The sequence below is a fragment of the Coptis chinensis genome, chromosome 4, assembly GCF_015680905.1.
Source record: "Coptis chinensis isolate HL-2020 chromosome 4, ASM1568090v1, whole genome shotgun sequence".
NCBI lineage: Eukaryota > Viridiplantae > Streptophyta > Magnoliopsida > Ranunculales > Ranunculaceae > Coptis > Coptis chinensis.
This window is the reverse complement of record NC_141459.1, coordinates 3,535,581-3,559,143: the sequence shown is the minus strand read 5'-3', so window position 1 is coordinate 3,559,143 and position 23,563 is coordinate 3,535,581. Positions and strand designations below refer to the sequence as shown.

The 23,563-nt window shown below is 37.4% G+C and overlaps 2 protein-coding genes and 1 pseudogene across 3 annotated transcripts; 2 read left to right on the top strand and 1 right to left on the bottom strand.

Annotated features, from left to right (window-relative positions):
* Positions 1–1,450: 1,450 nt before the first annotated feature.
* On the bottom strand, positions 1,451–4,553 carry LOC147501268 (putative receptor-like serine/threonine-protein kinase At4g34500; annotated as a pseudogene). Its single transcript, XR_015221294.1, has 7 exons — positions 3,874–4,553; positions 3,383–3,488; positions 3,158–3,280; positions 2,712–2,882; positions 2,472–2,601; positions 2,182–2,391; positions 1,451–1,742 (listed from the first exon to the last, which is right to left on the bottom strand). The product of XR_015221294.1 is annotated as a putative receptor-like serine/threonine-protein kinase At4g34500 (transcript).
* Positions 4,554–6,474: 1,921 nt separating this feature from the next.
* Positions 6,475–11,415, top strand: LOC147501267 (BTB/POZ domain-containing protein At1g63850-like). Its single transcript, XM_086606308.1, has 2 exons — positions 6,475–7,528; positions 10,881–11,415. The coding sequence occupies exons 1-2, from the start codon at positions 6,503–6,505 to the stop codon at positions 11,151–11,153; spliced, it is 1,299 nt and encodes a 432-aa protein (XP_086462434.1). The 5' UTR covers positions 6,475–6,502; the 3' UTR covers positions 11,154–11,415.
* Positions 11,416–13,415: 2,000 nt separating this feature from the next.
* LOC147501266 (uncharacterized) lies at positions 13,416–16,959 on the top strand. The gene is made up of 6 exons (XM_086606305.1): positions 13,416–13,582; positions 13,656–13,740; positions 13,820–13,996; positions 15,496–15,594; positions 15,677–15,922; positions 16,434–16,959. The coding sequence occupies exons 2-6, from the start codon at positions 13,678–13,680 to the stop codon at positions 16,731–16,733; spliced, it is 885 nt and encodes a 294-aa protein (XP_086462431.1). The 5' UTR covers positions 13,416–13,582; positions 13,656–13,677; the 3' UTR covers positions 16,734–16,959.
* Positions 16,960–23,563: the final 6,604 nt, after the last annotated feature.

Sequence of the window (23,563 nt, the reverse complement as noted above, 5' to 3'; positions counted from 1 at the left end):
TCAAACACTACCAACGCAGAAACACCCAATGAAACCAAAATATTTGATTTCAACCAAAACTTTCACCACAATCAACCACCAACTATGCAAATGTAGAACTTTTGGCTCTGATACCAATTTGTTGTGCCCCAAAAACTATAGAGCACACCAATTCTATGCAACGGAAACGTCAACCAATATCAAACGTGGTAAAAACAACAACTCACAACTACGGTGTATGAAATCAACTAAATAACTCATAAATAAATAGTAAACAATATAAACTACTCACCAAAATAACAAACCAATCAATTAAATATGAGAGATGAAGATTTACGTGATTTGGTTTGGGCCTAATCCACAACCAAAGAGAAGTTCTAATTGAAAGAAAATCAAATAGTGTTACATCACTTTGGTTCGATAAAACCCCCAATTTTTATTTATTTATTTTTTTAATGGCATCACAAATCTCTCATACAACAAACAACCAAACCAATGAGTTTGGACATGAACAAAGCTCTCAAGAGAGAGGCACCAAATCCCAAACCATAACAACTAATTTGGTCTTACTTACAAAATTCTAAATCCTAACTCTGTTTATATAGTGTAGCTGAAATTTTGATCCATTTCGACATATGAATACCGAAATGTCATACCATTTGACAGTGGGATACTGAAAGATACTGAAAAATCCAACTAGTCGGGTTGTTTTCTCAAATTCAGTAACAAGATATCGAATAAGTTTCACTTGCTCGGTAACTAGATATCATCTCCAACTCACTTTGTCGGCAAAAAGATGGTGTCTCCAACAAGTTTCACATACGTCCAATTTCGCTCACTTGATTTTTTTTTTTTTTTTTTCGGTGGTTTCTATACGTCCAATTAACTTTAATTTGCTATCTAGCAATACGTAGATACATATACTCTAGTTGTCTTTTCAATGTTGTCATTATTGTTGTGGCTCGTGTATGTTATTTGTGTATGTCGTTTTCTATGTGCTCAGAACTTTGTAAGCGATAAAAGAACAGTGTGCCCAATGCTTCTGTCCATCATACTTATTGTTATGGTCGTTTTCCACAACTTAAACCACTGGTGGAGCGAGAGAGATATGATAAGAATTATACTAACGTTCATAGGATCAGCAGAGCATGGCGCAGCTTTTGAGAAGCTACAATGAGGGAGCTTCATTTACATGTTTTACACACAAAATGTTGTTTCTCTAGGAGAAACCTGACTTTCCCCCTACTTGAGAATTAGTGTATGAGTCCTAGTATCTAGTGGTTATCAGAGCAGAGTGCATAGACTTGACTGAGGACAAGGATGAGGCCATGAATCCATGATGGTTGCATCCAACGCCTTGCTGTAGATTCTGGAAAAAGATAACGTGCGTTTGAAATGAAATGCAATTACATGAATTTTGATATTGGAGGAGAGTATGCATCTACATTAATTTTGATAATGGAGGGGAGTCTAAGAATCGAAATTGTTTTAATAAAAATTGAAATGTGAGTACAAGGCTGTGAACAGAAGAAACATGTGGTATTTTGACTACAAGGTTGTGAACTCATGTGGTATATTGACTAGTATAAGCAGTCGGCAATTTGCATGCTAAAGTAACAACTCTTCTTTTTAAGTAACATTATTTCAACAGTCAGCGCTGTCTCCATTTTGACATGCTCATATCATCTGACCCCTGCACCCAAGAGTGGAGAGAAACTCTTACTTGTGATAGGAGGTGCTGTGTCTCGGGGTGACCGGTTGTCCTGCAAAACATCATTATGACTGACACATCATTACATGACTGACACATCATTAAGTTACTATGATTCAAGAACTTAAAGTTTATCGCTCGAAAAAGACTAGATTTGTCGTGGTCCATCTAGCTTAATATTTGATAGCAGGAAACTTAAAAGCCAATCAACTTCATATCATCTGATTGATAGAGCTTTAGATAATTAGATGTACTTGAATCTGTCCCGAATAGGTTGATATGAAATTCGCCCTAAACAACTAACTTCTGATCGAGCTTCATTGTTGCTAACAGTATACAAGTAGCATCGAGAACAAGTCTAATTAGAATAAGATTTCCAGCCCACCTCATTTAACTATCTATGTAACGGCGACATGTAGTGAAGAACTTAAAAGGGAAGTGGATCATTACATAATTAATTAAGAGAGAAAGTTTCTAGGATTCAGACTTACAGCTCTGAAAGGAAAGTCGTCTCCTTCCAGCATGTGTACTACTTGTCCCATCTTTGGTCGCTTATTAGCATCCAAATCTAAACACCGCAGACAAACCAGTAGTGCCCGTTTCAGGGCTCTAGGTGAGGGAGGAACTTTGATCAACGGGTCAACCACTTCCTCTCCACGACGACTGGCTACCATTCCTTTAAACCAATCAACCATGTTTACCTGCAAACGATGCGAGAAGATGTATCAGGACATGATTATCTAAGTTGAAAGGATGCAAGTCTAATGCTCCCTATCATCACCTCTCCAGCTGGTCTAGTATAATCAACAGGGCTCCTTCCAGAAATTATTTCCATAAGTAGAACTCCAAAACTGTATGCGTCGCTTCCCTCACTAAGCATACCTGTGTTGGCATACTCAGGAGCAACACATCTGCAATGGCATCAAAACATTACCGAATGACTTCAACCAACAGGTCCCCCCATTTGTACTGAAACTGATCACAAAAGTGTAGAAACTAGAAAGTTAGAAACTGGAAATACCCAAATGTCCCCATTACACGCGTAGTCACGTAGCTGGCATCTGATCCCAAGAGCTTGGCCAATCCAAAATCTGATACCCTTGGATTCCATCTCTTGTCCAGAAGAATGTTACTAGACTTGATATCTCTGTGTATGACTTTTGGTTCCAATCCTTCATGTAGATGAGCTAATCTGGAAGGAAGTTGTACTCACAAGTTCAAAGGCAGAAAAGAAACATTGGGGTAAGAAAAATAAACTAAACTTCAGCAAATTTTCACCTTTTCTTAAAATTCTGTATTCGGCTGAACTAATCAAGTTTCTTTAGTAAATTTAATCATTACAAAGATTTCTTGCTTAATACACATTATGAGATCAGACACATCCAAATTTGTGATTTCATATTTCTACTTTCATTATGCACTAGATAAACCATGGGTATGAAACATAAGATGAGATTCAGAACACACCCTTTTGCTGTCCCTATGGCAATCTTCATCCGAATATCCCAAGACAAAGGGCTGATATATCCAAGATCACCACGCAACCACTGCTCCAAATTGCCATTATCAACATATTCGTACACAAGCATCCTGAATAGTCAACAAGTTTCCACCAAATTCACAAATAACCCATACACAAACACCATTGCTCAAAACAGAGAAAGAGTGTGAAATGCTAAAAAGATATCATACCTTTGAACTCCTTTCAGCACAGTAACCTAGTAGACTGACCAAGTTCTTATGCCTTACTTTTCCAATGGCTTCAACTTCTACCTTAAACTCCTTCTCTGCCTGCCCTCTACAACCAAGACAGCCACAACTTAGTGTCATGCTAGACAGAGTAAATTTTCTCAAGAACAAGAGTTAAAATCAATACAAACAGCTAGCTTCCACCAAGGCCAAAGCAACAATTTTACCATAATAATACAATTATTAAAATTGACCTTAGCTAAAGTATACAGAAAGGGATGCAGTAAACACTTCTTAGCTACACCAGTACTGTCGGTGGAATGGATCCCTTGTTCGGAATAGACTAAAATCACAACACAATTCAAAATGCACCTGTCGTCGACTATGGTACAAGTTAAGAAACCATTGATCATTAAAAATTACAGTGTCATCAATAATTTGCTAAAACAATAAACGAAACACACACTAAATTATAGTAAAGAGGAAATACTCACTTCTTATTTAGAAGATTCTTCACAGCAACTACTGAATTATCCGGCAAAATTCCTCTGTAAACAATTCCATAACCTCCTTGTCCAATCACATTTTCCGCTGAGAATCCATTTGTTGCAATCTCCAGCTCTTTAAGACTATACCATTTTCCCCATCCAATATATGAAATATCCACTGATACAGAAGATGTTATGCTCTGAGTATCACCAGAAATGTTACTGTCCGAACTTCCACTACACATATCAACAACTTTATCTCCATTCACGCAACTGAATCCCTTTTCCTTTCTGTCCTTAATAACTGTATAAGTGATCTTACTACTAGTTTTTGCATCACTAGCTATTATTTCCTTTATATCTTTTGATGAAGTTGGCGGAGTTGTACTTAACATTCTGCGTTTCCTTGAATAAAAGTACAGAAGAAGTAGTACCGCAATAGCAACTAAACTAACAATGAATACTCCTATTACAACAACGTAAAGTTTCAACCCAAGAAATGGAGTTTTCTCTGAAAGCTTGTCGACATTTGCCATTGTTGTTTCTTGCAAGAAGAATAGAACTAAGAATGATTTAGTTATTATGGCTGCATTGTGGATACAATGAGATCATGTAACCGTTGAGAAATGAAGAATTAGTAAACTGAGACATTGGAACTTTGCTACCAAGACTGTAGTAGAGAAAAGACTAAAAAGAAGTCACTATCTCAACGGATACCAAAGTTAAAAAAAAAAAAAAAAAAAAAAAAAAAAAAAAAAAGATAGAAAAAGATAGAGGATGTGTTGTTGCTTTCTAGGGGACGCTCCATTAAAGATTATTTTTTTGTTGCTATTTATTAATGAGGTCACGTACTCACGTAGTATGAATGCTTTCTTATTATGGAGCAATTACTGGCTTCTGTCATGGTCGTTTTGTTGGTTCAGAATTACAAGAAGCCCAACCTGAAAATAGTATGGCTGTGTCAAATTGAAACCATAAAATCAGAATACGTGTACTTGACTGCTTGTATAGTACACCGACACTCACAAGAACTCCCAAATTCGAGTCTGTTGGGTTGACCAAGAGAAGTTGTCACTTGACGAAGGAATACTTTTTGGGTAAAGGACTTGTCGAAGGAATATTTTTAGGTCTAGAAAATAGACATCACTGTACTAGTGTACTGTTCCTTCTTTTTTTTGTTAACATGACAACGTACTATCTCGTCCAAAACTATAAGGCAATAGAAATATTGACGCATTATTAACACCTTCTTTTCATATAAAAATTCGATGGTTCTGGAATCAGACGAACCACTCTGAATTATTAGTTCAACTAATAAATTGTCCGATGTTTTTACTTCAAGGGAATGTTCCATTGTTACTTCAACTAAATGGAGCAATGTTAATATATTTCAATATAGTATTCGTTATTTAATGATTACTTGTGATAGATTTTGAGTGAATTTCTTTGGAAGAAAAAATATTCTTAATTAACTAAACTATCTAATCAATTGTCATTATCTGATCAGAAAAAATGAACATCATCAGTTATTCTGTTGCTTGAATAAGATTGTGTTACTTCATTTGAGTAAAACTGGAAATGCATTGTTGCACAAGTTTTTCTCCTTGTAACAATTTAACGTCAAACTTTTTTACTTGTACACCGTCCACGTTACAAGTTTTAAGTTTACCTACTGAAGTATGCGCTCCTGTATCTATTTAATTGGAGCACCCAATTGTTAGTGTGATGGATTTATGGAAGTAGGTAAGATCCATTGTCTATATGTGTCGTTGTAAACTTATAATTGAGGAGGGTCCCTTTATTGGTTAATGTATAACTATTTTTTTCTTTTCAATGAGGATTGCATATTTGCATGCAATTGCGTGCTCCGTAGAATGGTAGCCAAAACCTATTAAAAGCCTTTTGATGGGGGTGTTTGCGTATATTTGTAATTCAACCTAATGATATGATGGCGTTCTTTTGAAAAATAGTTAATGACATTTGATCAATTCCAATTATGTTTTTAATCAAATAAATAAGACCTCATATACCAAAGGAGGGTTAATTAATAAATCACGAGTTTTATCAACTAAGGTTCAAAGACATGAGTACGTTCGATCTATACTCTGCATCTTCTTTATTGCCTAATAGCAATGCTACTTTGATCATATATTTTGTGTTATGATTACCATCTTTTACTTTACATTCTTAATAATATCCAAAAGGAAATTTGCCATAATTCCATCTTTGCTAATTGCTATACAAATAAAAAGGTAAAAGAGGGTTTTTATGTCCTCTTCCCATTAAGTCATTAAGAACACCTCTCCCAGCACTCAAAGAGTAGTGCCAAAAGAATCAAAATGCTTTCACCAGGAACAACTTTTTGACCATATCAAGACTTTGTTTTTTCATCGTTACAAATCTTTCAACGTGATCTACTGAGCTGAACGTGGCGTGAGTGCGTGACTTCTTTTCATGGAGAACAAAACACTCCTCTTCCACATCAACACACACCATTTGTAAGCCCATGTAGATATACAATAAGCCCAAAACCATATTGGGCCTGAGGCCCAATCTCGCAATGTAGGCCCCACCTTATCCATTTCTATCTCTATACCCTCCTTCCTCAAACAACAACCGACAAAAAGAAAGAAAAATGAAACGACCCCGGCCAGAAACCTCTACACACATTTCATCCCCCGCCACTTTCCAATTCAACGACCCATCCACCTCTGACGTCACCCTCCATCTCTACCTCGAATCCTCACCATCCAATTCCCTCGAATCCAACAACAACAACAATAATCTCTACCTCAATCTCCACTCCCACATCCTTCGCGAATCCCAATACTTCTCCGCTCTCTTATCCGACCGATGGAAAAACAAAAATACCAAAAATCTCGTCCTCGAAATTCCAGCTTCTACCGGCACAATACAAAACCATCTCACACTCCTCCAACTACTTTACACGAAAAACTTTTCCGAAATAATAAACTCTGTTACGTCAGCACTTTCGTTATTACCCGTTGCATTAGAATTATTATTTGAAGATTGTATTAAAGCATGTGTTAAATTCCTCGAAGCGGTCCCTTGGAATGAGGAAGAAGAAATGAGAGTAGTAAATATAATACCATTCTTAAAACAAGAAGAATGTAAGCAGCTCGTTTCGAGGATTGCACCGGAGAATATTAACTGTTGTGAGGAAATGTTAGATGGTATGATTACTTCAGCTATACAAAACTGTCATAATATGACCAACGTTAAAATTTTTGTTTCCAAAATGTTGAGGGAGTTTAAAGATAAGGCTGTAGTTAGGAATGTACTTGATCGCGCCTTTAGTGTGAGTTTAAGTAATGTCAAGTGTTCTTTGGAAGATTATTCTAGTCCGGAGTTTAGAGGTGATTTGGGAGAGACAGAGGCGATACAACGGTTGAATTTGCATAGTGCCAATACTAATGTTAGGCACTTGTTGTGGTTGATTGAGATGATGATTGAGTTGAGAGTTGCTGATAGAGCTGTTGAGGAGTGGAGTGAGCAGTATTCGCTTGCAGCTGATTTGCAGAGGGCATTTAGGGAAGATGCGTGTATTATTATTGTGCCTGCATTGCCAATTACGGTGTTAAGGTGTCTGCTAAGGCTTGCTACTGCTGTTACTACTGGGTCTTTTTTGGCTCCTAAAGAGGTAAAACTAAAGTAATTAGTTATATGTGGCTTAATTAATTATCTTTGGAAAAATAGCTTTTGTTGTTTATTAAAAGATTATTAGTTTCATTGTATGCTTTAGCGTGGTACTTGTGCTTGTGGTTGCTTCTAGATGTTTGAAATTTTAAAGCAATATTTTTTTTTGGCAATATCATATTATCATATAGTGCATAATCAAATAGGCCAAATTCACTTTGTGTTCTCATGTTTATGGATCTGTTACCCTTACGTGTATACAACAATGTTGGTAAATTAGATGTAATATGTTACATTAGGCTGGTGTGGACACATGTTAAAAATTTATTTCACAAATCTTAAAATGATATCGCTTGGTACCATCGACACTGAAGGGGGATGTCAATAGGCCACATCCTGGTAATTTTGTAATGTGGAACAAGGGTGTGAACGGATACATAAATCCTTGGAAGAGAGAAGAATAGTTATGTAATAGGGGTATTAGGGCAGTTCGGTAATTTCATTATTATTATTATGTTTTAGACCATGTGGACCCTGTAATCCAGGTCCAATCCATTCGACTTAGGTTAGGTTTGAGGAGATTTAAGTTTTAGTATAAATAGAAAATAGAATAGTGTGACTCCATTAATTCTTTGTTGTTTTTGGTTAAGTTATTTGATATATGAAAGATTAATGTTTCACCCCGAGTGATTTTTATTAATGAAATTATATTAATTATCGAGTGAATTGATAATTGATTGAAGCTTCCGCCAATCTTAGTGCACATAAAAAAGACTAAAAGAGGCTAAGAAGAGTAGACAAATAAGAATTATTGCAGAAGAAAAGTAGGGTTTTAAGAGGTCGATAATTTGAGTGAATAATAGTTGGATACCCAAACACACTACAATGGGCCTTATACTTGATGAACAAGAAACAAGACTAAAGGAAACTTTTAAATCCACTTACTAATTTATCCTTAAAATACTAACAATAATGTACTAACTAATAATTGCTAAAATGGTCCTTCTCATCCTACATCACTTTGTAATGTGCTGTGTATAAACCCTTGTATATCCTCTCTTTGTAAAGATAGCTTCTAATGTTCATTGATAGCTTGATTACTTAGTTATGTGCTTGAGCATGGAACTTGTACTTCTGGTTTCTTTTAAATGGTTGGAATAGATTTTTACTTTCTTTTGGTGATAGCATAGTATCATATAGTGCATCATTATATTCGCCGAATTTAGTTTGTACTCATCTGTTTTATATGTGTGCTACTAGAAGTATACAACAATGTTGGAAATCATGTGTAATATATTACATTAGGCTGGTGTGATATAATACGTGTTAGCAGGACTTAAATTTTAATTTTTTATGTGACTAACCTTGCTGTTACATGGCGTAACTGCTGTAACATATTAGTGGTCAAACACTTCTGAGCACATTTGGATGTGTTGTGTACTTGTGTATAAACACTCGGGCACCCTCTCCTTGGTAGCAATTTTTCAAGGACGAGTTCTACTTACGGGTTATCATGGTATCTGATTGGGTGTACGGCAGGGCTTTCTCGCAGTCCTATCCCTAGGTCTGCGTGGAGGGGGAGAGCTGAGTGCCAGACCTGGTGCTGAAGGGGAATGATTAGTCCCACATTGCCTAGGTACCTTTAGGATGTGTTTTGTATAAACACTTGGGTAGCCTCTCTCTGTAAGCTAATTTTCAAGGATGAGTTCTACCGTGAGTTTATTGTAAGTCATGTGTCAGACACTATTGTTCTTAAAATGATTAGAAAGTGTCCCTACACCCTCCAGATTTTCTTACCTCCAAAATCACATGGCTATGGTTTGTGGGTCAACCCAACGTTCCAAGAATGCTAGAGGTTGGGTGTGTGTGTATGTGGGGAGGATGTGGGGGTGGTTCTTTTCTTTTTCTTTTCCTTTAGTCAATTTGTGAGGATTGGAAGATACACCCCATTTGGGAACTTTGTGTCGAATAGGCCGAGTATTGAGCTATGTCAGTTGTCTTGTTGTATCAGTTTGTCTTGCACTTTAGATTTTCTGTGGAGAGACACCCCATTTTTTGCTTCCTAAATGTTGTACTGTTGAAGGATGTCTAATCAAACAACTTTATTTGATTATATGCTCCAAAAAAGAGAGGGGACAGAGGGTTGAAAACGAAAGCCCTTTCTTAGGATTGAGGTCTACCTAAGAGGGAGTAGGATGGTGTGTGTTGTTTGTTCAGGGGGGGTGTGTGAATAATTTAGTTTCCTTTGGTCAAAATTTTGATAGGATTGGAGACACTTCATTTTGGCACATCATGTCTGATTGTTTATGGAGAATAGCCGACCTATACAGTTATCTTGTAGTGTCAGATCATTTTGACCCTCCATTTTCGGCTTCCTATGTGTTGTAAGGAACCTAATGAGACGAATTTGTTAGTGGGGTTATATATAATATACTCCACTTGGGCTGATTAAAAAGAGAGCTGTAGAGAGTAGAGAGGGAAAGGCTGCTGAAAGAAAATGAAACTATAAAGAGAATAGGCAACGGTATAGTTTCTAATGTAAATTGAGTTTTCAATAGAAAATGGAGCTTAGAGATTCTTACTAAATCTTTTGGACTCCCCACTTTCTTTCTTTCTCAAGAGCATCATCCTATCATGAACCATACTCTGAGCTAGTTATAGTCCAAGAGGCTCTTCCCTTTCATAAGATTCATCTCTCGTCTGCACTTCTATTAATCAAATTATTGTATTATTTTCATCGAGGTTAAAAAGAAAAATTCAACATACATGTTTCTTATGCTGGATATATTGGTGCTGATCATCTTGTGCTACAGTTGCACAATTGGGATTTTGTTTGCACTATATCTGTAAGTACTTTTATAAACATTTGGTTGAGACAGTATATCACCTAGTGGGTGGAGGTGTTAGTGCTGCAGGACGTAATCTGATAGTACTAAGGAGTAAGGAGCTCAACAAATGACCATAACCAGAAGTAGAAAGTGGAGGGGTGGGGTGGGGGTTAGGGCTTCAAGGTAAAACTTATTAAGCACATATTGTCGTATGTGATCACTACCTGCTTTCAGACAATGAATCCTATCAGAGGACACAATTTTGTAGTGACACATAATTGCTTGTAAGTTGTAACCGTCTGTAGATGTTTGTCTTTAAGACAAACAGCTGCTGATCATCACAACTTCTTATTTAATCATGATCGAAGGAATGTTATTTGTGTTGTTGTGCAGAGAGACTTCCTGTCCCTTTTCTTTTAGTAACTTGAGCAGCTCTCGTTACTACTTACATTAGTTTGGCTTATTGCCACCCTCCTCAAATAATGATGGCTGAATCAGATTTCTTCTGTTCACTTCAAATTTTCCCAGGTACGGATGAATCTGGTAAACAATTGGCTCCCGGTGCTGATCATTTGCAAACATAAAGTCTCACCAGGAAATCCCATTCATAAATCGCTTTACCAAGAGATAGAAGAGACATTCCTTGGTATCATCTCCACACTACCAATGTTGGATGCACAGGAGTTGCTACAACAGTGCCTCAGTTTCTCAACCCGCAGTGTTGAGGATTGTCCGCACTTGGTTGCAGCCTTTAATACCTGGTTCCGACGGGCAGCTCGGCCTCCACAGATAATTGAGTGATCTCAGGTTTAATTTTGGTTATGTTAGTTGCTGGCATCTGGTCTTGCATTTTTGTTGGCTGTGGGCTGATCATATAACAGTTGGTAACCATATCAGCTTACAAGTTACAACTCCTGTATATAACTGAGGCTCCTGAGTCCTCACTAAACTTTGTTGGCAAGTAGCGTGTATATTAGGAGACTAATCGCATGTAAGTATGTACCAGAGTATATATCCTCCACTGTAATAGGATAAACATTTGGCAAATCCTCTTTGTTTCCAATATGCGTTGATAGCACAACGAAAAAAAAATTAATGCTTGCCTTTGTCATCTAGAATTCAAACATAGATTCCAGATTTGCATTTGGATTCAAAAATCATCCGAATATAGAACTACGGATTTCATTTTGGATCTGATTATGTTTGTATCGACATTCTAACATGTAGTAAATGTGTCTGTATTAACGTTCTGTGTTTGTATTGACGTTTCAACATGTAGAAAGAAACAACTTTTTGGGTGGAGTGAAAGGATTCATTTTGTTAATATACATAATCGGTTTCAGGGTTGCTGTTACCATCCCTGAACGGGCCATCTGTGATTCGGATCTGGTAGCCATGAGGACAACCAGCTCTTCCTTTTATTCTCTTCCTTCTGAGACCTCAAACCTTGGCCCTTGTTTTCTGCAGTTCTACCACTTTGCCTTCCATTTCTGGAAAAGATCCTGTTCAGCAAATAGAAAGCTTTCTTCTTTTTTTGACGTCGTAACTGATCTTGGTTCCATTCATCTGGTAATCTCATGGACTGAGAGAGCCTCTCATACTTTGTAAATCGAGCGGATTCTGGAGAAATGGACTCGGACAGTAGCGCTGAGCTGTTTGATCTGCCTAGCTTAATCGACGACCCTCTTTGGAGCCTAAAGCTTCTGCTCACCCTTGCTTTCATTTCTCACAAGTATTGACCTTCATCTATATGTCCTTTAAATGTATTGTGGAGATGAAAATGATATGGATGATACGTCAGTGTTACGACAATTTTAAGGACCATGAGGGATTGAGGGCATGAGGCTCAGTTGCTGTTTTATTTTATCGTCTCCGCGTTTTGCTCCTAAAGCCGCCATCAAAGAAATGTTTACATTTAAACATCACATGTGAGAGAATTTATTAAGATTCCGAGTTTCCCACTCATAAAGCTGAAAATGCTTTTATGGTTGTAGACAACGTGTTGTGTGAATCCAGTAAATCATCTTTTTTATAACCCACGGGGACAAGACTATCACATCTCAATAATTTGAACTCGTAGGTTTTGTCGGAAACTTAATGAAATTGTGTACCTATGGGGTTTGAACTCATGAACTTATTTATACTATTATCTAATGTTGGGGGTTTTAGTCCACGTTAATTACTAAACTTAAGTCTCTTAAATTTATATTATTTTGTGTAGAGATATAAAACTTAAGTCTTGGGAGGTGGGAGCTTTAAAAATCTTAGTAAGCCGTACTGGGTTGTTTTTGTAGAAAAATCTCTTTTGGTCTTTCCAAAACTGTTTCCATAAAAAAATAAACTTCGTTTCGCGTGAAAACATGCCTTTTGGAGTACTCAGAGTTGGTCATTTGCTGGTGACTTGCTCTTCCGCTATTGTATCTGAGAGCGCGTGCGCTTGAGGCTAGCAGCTACTATACCGGCATCATTTTTTCATCTTAAGGAAATTGTGCCGAGCACAATCCTTAGCGATAAGTTTCTGATTACTATCTTATTTTGGTTTTGATGACTAGATAATAACAGGTTTGTGTTGGATTTTTCTTTTTTTTTCTTTTTCTTTAAAAAACAACATGAAAATAAATATTCGTTGACATAGAAATGATAGAATTATTTGCTACAAGTCCGGCACACTTAAACAGCACGGAAGAAAATAGATTATTGTCATTCACATTCATTTCATATAAGGAGTAGATGTAAAGTACAAGGTAGGTTGACTATTCGTGTGTCTCTATCCAGATTGTGTCCACACCAGCAAGAGTATAAACTATTGGGGAAGGAGTGAAGGACCTAAACGAAAAAACAATGATAATGATCAATGGTACAACTGTACAAGCTGTTGCCGTGATTTGGTGTTTGAGTTGGGTTATCAAGATTATCGTAAAAAAAAAAAGAGAGTTGGGTTATCAAAAGTTACTGATTTTCACCTCTCCAGATTTCAAGATGGCCGATATTTTGCTATTCATAGCTTAAGACCGCTAACGAATTACGTCATCTATATAGTTGACTAAAAGACTGCAACTGTCCACTCACCACTAGTCCATTTTTCCCTTTTCAATAAAAAAAAACAAAAAACCGTATATTTGACTCGTTCATTAAAAGAGACAAAAGAGCGCAACACTCCCCATTTTTCATCTGAAAGTCTGAAACTAATATAAGACGACAAACCATACCAGGAAACTCAAAATCTTTTTGTAAGTTAATTAATTTTCATATCATTACTAACATTTTAGATCTACAAATAATTCTCACTCGTTGACTTTTCAGTAAAATTACGGAGTGAGTGAGCATGTTCCGGAGAAAGCATTCTCATGATCATCCAGAGAATGATTCTGCGAAGCAAGTTGCAAAGGTAAACTAGTAAATGAAATATATATATATATTGGCTAAAGAAGTTGATTGATGTGCGCTATTATTCTTTTTATGAGCAGGTGAAGGAGCTCAAGTCTTGTATTGGAGCACTGTCTGGACGTAGTTTAGTGTATTGTACTGATGCATGCCTAAGGAGATATTTAGAAGCTCGAAACTGGAATGTCGACAAGGCTAAGAAAATGTTGGAAGACTCTCTCAAGTGGAGGTCAACTTATAGGCCTGAGGAAATTCGCTGGGTAATCGAATTTACTGTTCCAGTATCTGTTCATCTATGCTTGTTTCTGTGTCAACACTGAACTAATTCCAGATTCTGATTAGTTTACAACTAGAAAGCATGGACACTTCAATCGTGTTATTGTACCCATGTTGGACACTTTGGCACTCGCCCCCTGATGTCTCACACGCCAAAATATTTTTCCTAATCTTTTACTAACCTGGAGACACTTCTGATCAAATTGATATGGCATACGTTTTTATGTACCAGTTGATACAATGTGCATTAGAGAATTGACCAATTGATGATACGAGTATGATTCAGACCAAATTAGACCAAAAATTTCTTGTTCACTTGGGGCATCAACTATCACTGGGCTACTGGATTCTTGTCCAATAGTTCCTGTGCATAATCCCTCAACTTATCATAGTGTGTAATCAAAGAATTCTCAACCTAATTTCGCCTAAATCCTACTCGTTGTATCAATTGGTCAATTCTTTAAAGTACATTGTATCAATTGGTACATAGAAAAAAGTATGTTGTATCTTTTGGTATTTAAGTCTATAGACTATGAAGATTATTTGGGTCTTCTCTTATGAGCTATATACACCGATGTGATATTGATGAAATCTATTCATAGAGAATGTGTTAGATTGCATTATTTTTTTCACCTTGTGAATGATGAAAATTTTCATTAATACTTTAGTAATATTTTGTATAAGAAGAAATTGGATCACAATACTAACCTTATTTATGTACATGATCTATAACTAACATTACATGTTTTCTTATTGTACTGCCGTTGTCCTATTTTTGAAGAATTCTGCACACGACATTGTTCTTCATGCCGTGCTTCCTAGATTTACTCAAACGCTTACAGTTCTTGGGTCCCTTTGTATAATATTATATATTTTGTTGGGTGGATGTGGGTGATGCTAAATTACCTCCTCTACATAATAGCATTGATGTTCTTGTTTTCCCAAAGTTCTTGTTTTGTGTTCAAAACTATCATCCAATAACTATACATAGATAAGATGCCTATTGGTTTTACTTTTAAATTTTCCCACTCGGTGGATATTATAATTGATGTTCTCTTTTCCCCAAAATGATTGTTTTTATACAAAATTGTCATCCGATAATTTGTGGATTAGATGCTTATTGGTTGTTCTTTTCTATTTTCCCACTCTAGGTATATTTACAGATTCAAAGGTTTCAGCAAAATAATTTAGTATTTCTATAATTCTATCTGACTCTGCATAATGAAAGGATCAGAAAAGAAGCTAGGCTTTAGATGATTAAGCATTTCTCTGATCATTTTCTTTCTTCTTTGTGGGATCTTTTACATGGCAACATGAGTTCCTCATATCAGATGTGCAAGTGTCATGCACTAGTGAATTTATTGTAAAATATAAATTTATAAACCTCTGGTAGATTACAGATTTATATTTCTTATTTATAGGGTAGACTTAAAGTTATCCATGAAGATTTTCTCTTATTGTATAAATCTCTGATCATCATCAGCATGAAGTAGCAAATGAAGGTGAGACTGGGAAAGTGTATAGAGCAAATTTTCATGATCGATATGGGAGAACTGTTCTTGTATTGCGACCAGGAAAGCAGGTGCTACTCGGATCACTTTCACATAATATGGTAGGAAATTTCCTAGACTAACAGTTAACTTAATCTTGTCCTTTTCATCCAGAATACAACAGCAGCTGACAATCAGATCCGCCATCTAGTATACCTCATAGAGAATGCTATCCTTAACCTTTCGGCGGGTCAAGAACAGATGTCATGGTTGATAGACTTCACTGGATGGTCGCTAAACACCAATGTGCCAATCAGAACTGCCCGAGACACTTCAAATATTTTACAGAACCACTACCCTGAGAGGCTTGCTGTAGCTTTTCTTTACAATCCTCCAACGATATTTGAAGCATTCTTGAAGGTTTGAGCTTTATACTCCTTCAGTGCACTCTTTTTTGATGAATTGGAATGACAAAGAACATCTGATCGTAATGATAATGATGTCGCCACAACTTTCGTTTTCATTACTTCCTGTTATCCATGTTGCATTCTTAGGTTTAATCTTAAGCATTCAACACTATCTATCTATAACTCAGAGGCGCATGTGGACCGTGGTTTTTATAGGTGGTTTCCACTTCATAGACGTAAATTTTCGTGAATTTTTCTCATATGCACTTGGGTGTCATACTGCTAGGTGGAAAGACCTCCCAGCTTCAATAGTATCTAACATAAGCACATTAAGAAGATTGTGTTCGCAGACCTATGAGTTTTAGGCACAACCGTTTAAGACTGCCAATTAAATATCGCTCTAGTCGGGCATGGTTGTAAATTGTGATAGGCTTTCGCAATATGTTTGGTTCTCGTATATTATTACTCTAGATAATCACTGAAATTCTTGTCCTGATAATTAGTCATCCGTATGTGCCTAACAGATCATCAAGTACTTCCTCGATCCAAAGACATTTCAGAAGGTAAAGTTTGTCTACCCCAAGAACAAAGACAGTGTGGAGCTTATGAGGTCATTTTTTGACATGGAAAATCTTCCTGCTGAGTTTGGAGGAGAGGCTAAACTACAGTATGACCATGAGGAATTTTCAAGAATGATGGCTGAGGATGATGTGAAAGCTTCCAGCTTATGGGGACTTGATACTAAACTTGGTCATGTTAAAAATGTCTATTCAGGTGCAGAGGTAATTCCTGAGCCAGTGCTTCTTGCACCACCAGCAAGCTGAGTGTGCCTCCCTGATGTGTCGGACGGTACGATAACGTAAGAAAACAATACATCTGTTCTGCTGGTTCACCTTATCTGAGTGATTTGGAGACGCAGTCCCAGTTTTTCACAAATATGATTAATGGTCATTTTTGCTATATGAAGCTTTAACTTTAGCAACTCCGCGCCATTATTACAATGAACTTTTCTTTTCTTTCACCAAAGCTCATTCATATGTTTGGTTAGTACTTCACATCTTTTGAATATGTTTTTAAAAAATCTTGGTCTCTTAAATATTAGAAAGGAATAGATCTATATACTTCAATAGTTGGGTAAAGTTCACTAAAACCAGGTTCACTGTTTTGATGGATGGCACCCTAACTTACTGAACTGCAGATGTTTTACCCACAATTTTCTTGTTTATTATTTTTTTTTTACTGAGGTTATTTGGGAATTCTGATGGTCTAATTTTAAATTTTTTGTAGTGTTGTTTCCTTTTAACAGTTAGTTGAACGAAACTTCCAAGGGTTTATACTCATCCCAGAGTAATTACAGAAGGGTCCTGTATTGGACAACCACCGAATTCGATTGGGCAGCTTCCAGCCCAAGCCTAACAAGAAGTCCAATAGCAATATCCCATACCAACCCCCTCCCCCCTCAACGCATACCGGTTACCTTCTGTGATGTTCATACTACAAATTAACACTTAATTAATATAAATAACTCAAAAATGTGTCCAACTAATACCTGAATAAGTCCGGAAGGAATGTTGAGCAAATTTTCGATAGACTCGGCACGAAGGCAATCCATCCAATACTAATAAGGATGTTTGTATAAACCTATTGCATACTGATGTTGTATAAATCCATTGTATAAACCCATTGAATACTAATAAGGTTGTTTAGAAGTACCAAACCAAATTATTGTTTGAAAAATCCCCAAACGACCCAGTGAGGTTGTTTTCAAAGTGCCCCAAACGACTCCATGAGGTCGTTTTATATATGGCCCAAACGACCCAATGAGGTCGTTTGAATGTCTTTGTGTGTTTTTTTTAAATTCTTTGTACATTAGTTGTACGAGTTAATATAAGATTTTTGAGTTATTTGAATTGTGCATGGAAGGATTGTTTTGAGTTAAAACCCCGAGAGTTTTGTCTCAAACAACACACGCAAACCGCTGAGTGTACACGGAAACGACATGGAGCGGTTGTTTGAGTGTAACACTCAAACGACATGGGGGTTTCAGCATGGCGAGACTGGTTGGATTGGTTGTTGGGCTTGGGCCCAATACAATATATATATAGTGTGTGAAGAGGAGATAATTCCCACCCACCGGTTGCAAGCTTTTTGGATGTATCCAAATCGAGTGGACATTGAATCCTTGCTTCTCTTGTTGTTTTCGCCAACTCTCTCTCGAAATTTCTCTAATATTCTCTCCCTAATAGTGTGTGACTCGTTGCCCCGCACCAACAATTGGATCTTCATTAATATATATCCACGCTTTGCAAAGAGCCTCGTTTTCCTGAATTGAAAAATTGGCGGACCTTGTAACTTTCTTTCCTTTTGATGTTGTTGCATGTTCATTTGGATCCATTATTGTACTTGGAGTAGTGATTGTTGTAGTTGGAGTAGATAAAAATTGTATGAGAATTGAGAGCAAATAGTGAGAGAGTTGTGTGAAGTAGTTGCTATAAATTTGCAATTTCAGAAAAACTAATCGTTTCTAGCCGTTGGGATATTGGTTAGGCAGGGGGATCTCCCGGATACAACTTAATATCTGGACGACGAGTTTGATCGTCCGTCTCCCAAACTTTGCTAAAAGTGTTGTTGGAATGGTTTTAGAAGCTTGGGCTGTCAAATTTGGTTGGGCCTGCTAAAATACCTATGTGGCACCTTTTAGTAGCCCTCTATTGGACTTGCTCTAAAAGAAAGGTTCCAATTCTTTCCAACTGAGTAGACATAACATAAAACAAGTCGATAATTTGTCTGCAATTTACATCACAAAACTAAGTAATCGAGAAACTATCCCTATATAACCGCAGTACTAATCTTCCCAAACCTGCAAAGTAAACCTGCACCCATGAAAAAGTTGATGCTGGTAAATAAGTACACTTCCATATAGTTTAATTGTACTTTCATTACTAAGAATGTGCAATATGTATACAAATGGGACTATAGGAAACGTAAACACACAAGTGCGCAGGTTTTTAATTGGTGAAATCAGAGTGGCATGAAGATGGAGGGAGTGAAGGGCACAGAGACACAATCTGTATGAGAGGACAAGGAAAGTAACAATGGGAAATCAGGACTCTCCAAAGTCTTCTCGGTCACACACACTCTCCACCTTTAGCTAGTTCCCACTAATCCTACTTCACCAGAACCAAACAAATTCCACCAAAGAAAACATAGTGATCACAATAGCGATCAAAACTAAGGGCAGTGCACAAATCAAGGAAGGCACGAGATTTTTAAACCCAGATAGCAAGCTCCTCAGAAATTCAGTTAGTTACACTTACCAAGACAACAACATTCATGCAAAACAGAATCACTGAAATCAAGACGTGTATTTCAGTTCCTTATTTCTGAACCGGCCTGTTCTCTAATATCGCCAAGTTCTTTCTTATTCATTTAAGGGCATTAATTGTAGTTAGTTTTAACTACAGTTCATTTCCTAAATTACCAGACCCATTTTCCAACAAATCAACTTAATAACTTTTTTTTTTGGTAACTGCGGTTTATTTATCTTATGTTTCTATATGTACATACAGCAGTTTTGTCGTTAAACAGTAAAACAGACACAAAAGTAGGTGCTATATTGCACCATACCGATGTATCTCCAAGAGAAATTGAGATAACTCTACAGGTAGATCTTTGCCGAGTGGGAGTGGGGTTTAACCACCAATTATGATTAGCCGCCTGATCTGATCCAAATTTAGCAAACTTGTCAGCCACAAAATTGCTCTCTCTGTAGCTCCAGCAAAGTTGAAAACTTGTGTTTGCTGCAAGTAGCTCCTTGATGTCTGTGATAACTGCTTGAATCTCCCAAGGATTTGGTGAGAAGTCTTCACAATGCAGTTATCTGAGATATTGTGAGTCCGTCTCAAATATCACATTTTCCATGTTTAGCTTATGAGCTAAATATAAACTAGTTCTCAAGGTAGTCGATTCAGCTAGTAGAGTTGATCCTCTAGAGATTGGTGTAGCGAATCCTAGAAGGAAGGCACCATCAGTATTCCTTAATACACCTCCCGCCTCCGAGGGCCTGGATTACCATAAACGATCCATCCATATTGAATTTTAGGTGTGTAGAAGGTGGTGATTGCCAAGAGATAGCAATAGGTGATACCTCCTGATCATTTGTGGTGGCAGATGAATGCACTCTGATAATCTCAGTTGTAAACTTTCGTGCTTTTTGGATAAGCTCCGAAGGGTTGGGTGGTCCGGTTGTTGGATGGAAATGATATTTGTTTCTCTCTAGCCATATGAACCACATAATCGAAGTGAAAAGCGTTTGCAAATACTCCGCCTCCTTATTATGGTTTACATACTGGTATATATGTAACAACCAAGACTTAAAGTGGAGTCTTTGAGCTGAATTAATGACTTGAGATAAATTGGCGCCATACCAAACTGCCCGAGTAAATGGACATTCGGCAAATAAATGGAAAAGTGACTCATCTTGTTGAGCACAAAGATAGCAGATAGGATCAACCAGAAAATTTCTAGAGGCCAAAAATCAGTTGGGATCCGGCTTGGGTACCTTGCCAAATGAAGAAACGTAGCTTATATGGTACCTTCATGGACCATAATCTCTTATAAAAAGGAGCGTAATGAACATCATCATTTTGAAACGACTTCGTGACAATGGTATATCGCTCTTAATTGTAAACTCCATGTTTATCGGTGCCCGAAGCGGGTATCTTCTTGTGGTTGGAATCTTAGGGCGAGAGCGGATTCTGGAGCATAATTTTCAGGCCAATTGTTAATAACAAGCTCATGTTTCCAACAACGTTGAAGCGAGGGTCAATAAAATCAGCCACTTTCGGTCAAGATTACATTCCGGTGGTTGAGGTAAGCGAGTTAGTGGGATTGGGGTATCGGGGACCCATGAATCAACCCATGCTCGTACCTTCATTCCATCCCCAATCTGCAATAATGCCGTGAGCCAACAAATGCCTCGGTTTATATATGGACTTCCACGCAATAGATGCACTTTTAGGACGTGGATCGAGAAAGTTTTTATTTGGAAAATATTTTGCTTGCATGTAAGTTGCCCACATAGTGCTTGGTTGTAGAAGAGACCAAGCTTGTTTTTCCTAACGGTGCAACATTTTGAACCGAGATCCTTAATACCCAAACCTCCTTGGGAGACCGGCCTGCATGCCAATTGCCATGAGAAGTAATGCATTTCGCGGTGATTCCTCTCATGATTCGGAAGAAACACTTTTGTACCTATCCAATTCTTCTATAATATAACTTTGGAAGGCGATTACGACATCACATGAGTTGGTAAAAAGCTGTTAGAAACGAATTGATTAATGTCAGTCTCCCCCTTTGATAGTAGTGCTGATTTCCATCCGGCAAAGTCGAGATTGAAATCTTTGGGTTAAAGGAGCAAAATGATCTATAGACGCTCTTCCGAGAATGGATGGCACTCCCGGATAATTGGGAACTTTGTGGTACAAGGTACATGATGAGACTATGTAGGCTGATGTATAAGTTCTCGTGGCATGGCTTTGTGATGTATTAGTTGAGATTTTGATCTATTAATCTTCTGTCGGATATGTTACAATATGATGAATGGTGTATCAATCTCATGAGACTCTTTAATAGCTTTTGCAAAATTAAGAGATCATCTGCATACATCAAATGGCTTAATAGCTCACAATTTCGCGGCGATTTTGAGTCCTTCCACCTTTTAAAAGTCAGTTGGTGTAACTTTAACGATAATACTTCCGCACAAAGGATAAAAATATAAGGCGATAAAGGATCTCCTGGCCGGATGCCACAAGTGGGTGTGAAGAAACCCGAAGGTGTACCATGTCAAGGACCGCACAAGAAGGAGTGGTAATACTGAACATCATCCGTTGTACCCATTGGTCATGAAATCCAAACCTTGCTAACACTTCTTTGATGAAATTCCATTCCAGTCGATCATAGGCTTTTTGCATGTCAAATTTTAGAGCATAGTGGTGATGCTTTCTATTTGACTTGGCTCTAATCGATGAAAAGCCTCATGGGCAAGAAGAACATTGTCATGTATTAATCTTCCGGTAGAAAGGCACTTTGATTTGGGCTAATCGAGCTTGCGATATAGGTCATGATCTGTTCACCATTATTTTAGAGATGACCTTGTAGGTGACATTTATAAAGGTGATTGGATGAAAATGTCCCTTTTAGGTTGCCAATCTTGGGATCAATATAATATATGTCGATTAATCTCCTTTGTAAATGATCCATATAGAAAGAATTCTTTCACCATAGAAATTAAATTGGGGCTGCTTCTTTCCAGAATTTTTATAGAAAATAGATTGGAACCCATCCGGACGGGTGATTTGAAGGAGCCAATATTCTTCATGCATCCCATATTTAGCCCTATCCCTTTGGGGCTAAGAGACTTGCATTGTCGATGCTGACCTTAGGAGGAATTAATTGTAGAATATCATCCTCCATTGTCGATTGTCGAAGTAGACAACAAATTTTGGAAATAGAATACCATGTGCTCTCGATAGCATCTTTGAGATTGTAACAATGTTCGTATTGAAGAGTCTACTAATATATGTTCTATGCCTCCTTCTCACGGCGGTTGCATGAAAATACTTAGTAACTCATTATAGAGTAAGCTATCTACTCACGGCTTTTTGAGCCCAAAGTGGACATGAATTCTCCTTGACAATACCTTTTATATCTCGTGAGTAGGATGTCCTCTTGTTGAAGAAAATATTCAGCCATCGGCCATTATTAATAGCCAAAGTGAAACCGAATCGTACTCACGAGTTGTGCCATTTGATGATGGATGTTACCAAAATGCTTGGAGTTCCATTTTTTTCCTACATATATTTTTGCATTTAATATAAGAAGGGGAGCCATGAAATTTTGACTGCAATGCTCCCGTTACCACCTCTTTGCAAGTCGGATCTGAAAGCCACATGATTTCAAATCTAAAAGGTTTTTGAAATTTTCGAGGTTGTGGAGCACAATCTAACAATAGTACTTTATGATCCGAATCCAGAGTAGGGAAGTGATTAACATGGGCATTTGGAAACAAACTTCGCCATTGTGCATTACACATTCCTCGATCAAGTCGTTTGAGTATTCTTTTGCTTCCTTTTTGGTTGTTACACCAAGTGAAAGGTGCTCCCCTGTAGCCCAGATCCATTAGCGCACATTGTTGAATCATTTCATTGAAATGTTTTATATGAGAACGATATGGAGGTCCTCCTCGCTTTTCCTCTTGGTGGATACATCATTGAAGTCTCCAATGCATAGCCAAGGTTTTTGTATTTGCAGGAATAAGATTTTGCATGGAGTGCCACCGACTTGGGGGTTGGGAATGGGGGCTACCATATATACAAGACAAATACCAAAAGTCGTTATTCATATCATTAATGCAGCATGTATGATCCAACTATCCGACCATACAATTTGTACATCAAGTTCATGTTGCCATAAACACCATAATCCCCTGACAACCCTCGCGACCCCTATTACAAAAAGACTTATAGTCACTAGCAAAGAACATAAAATCGCGGACGACTTATTTACATCGGCTTTAGTTTCACATAGGAAGATTATACTTGGCCTCTCTACTCGATATGATCTTTTAAGCACCGATTGTCGAAGTCGAGGCCTC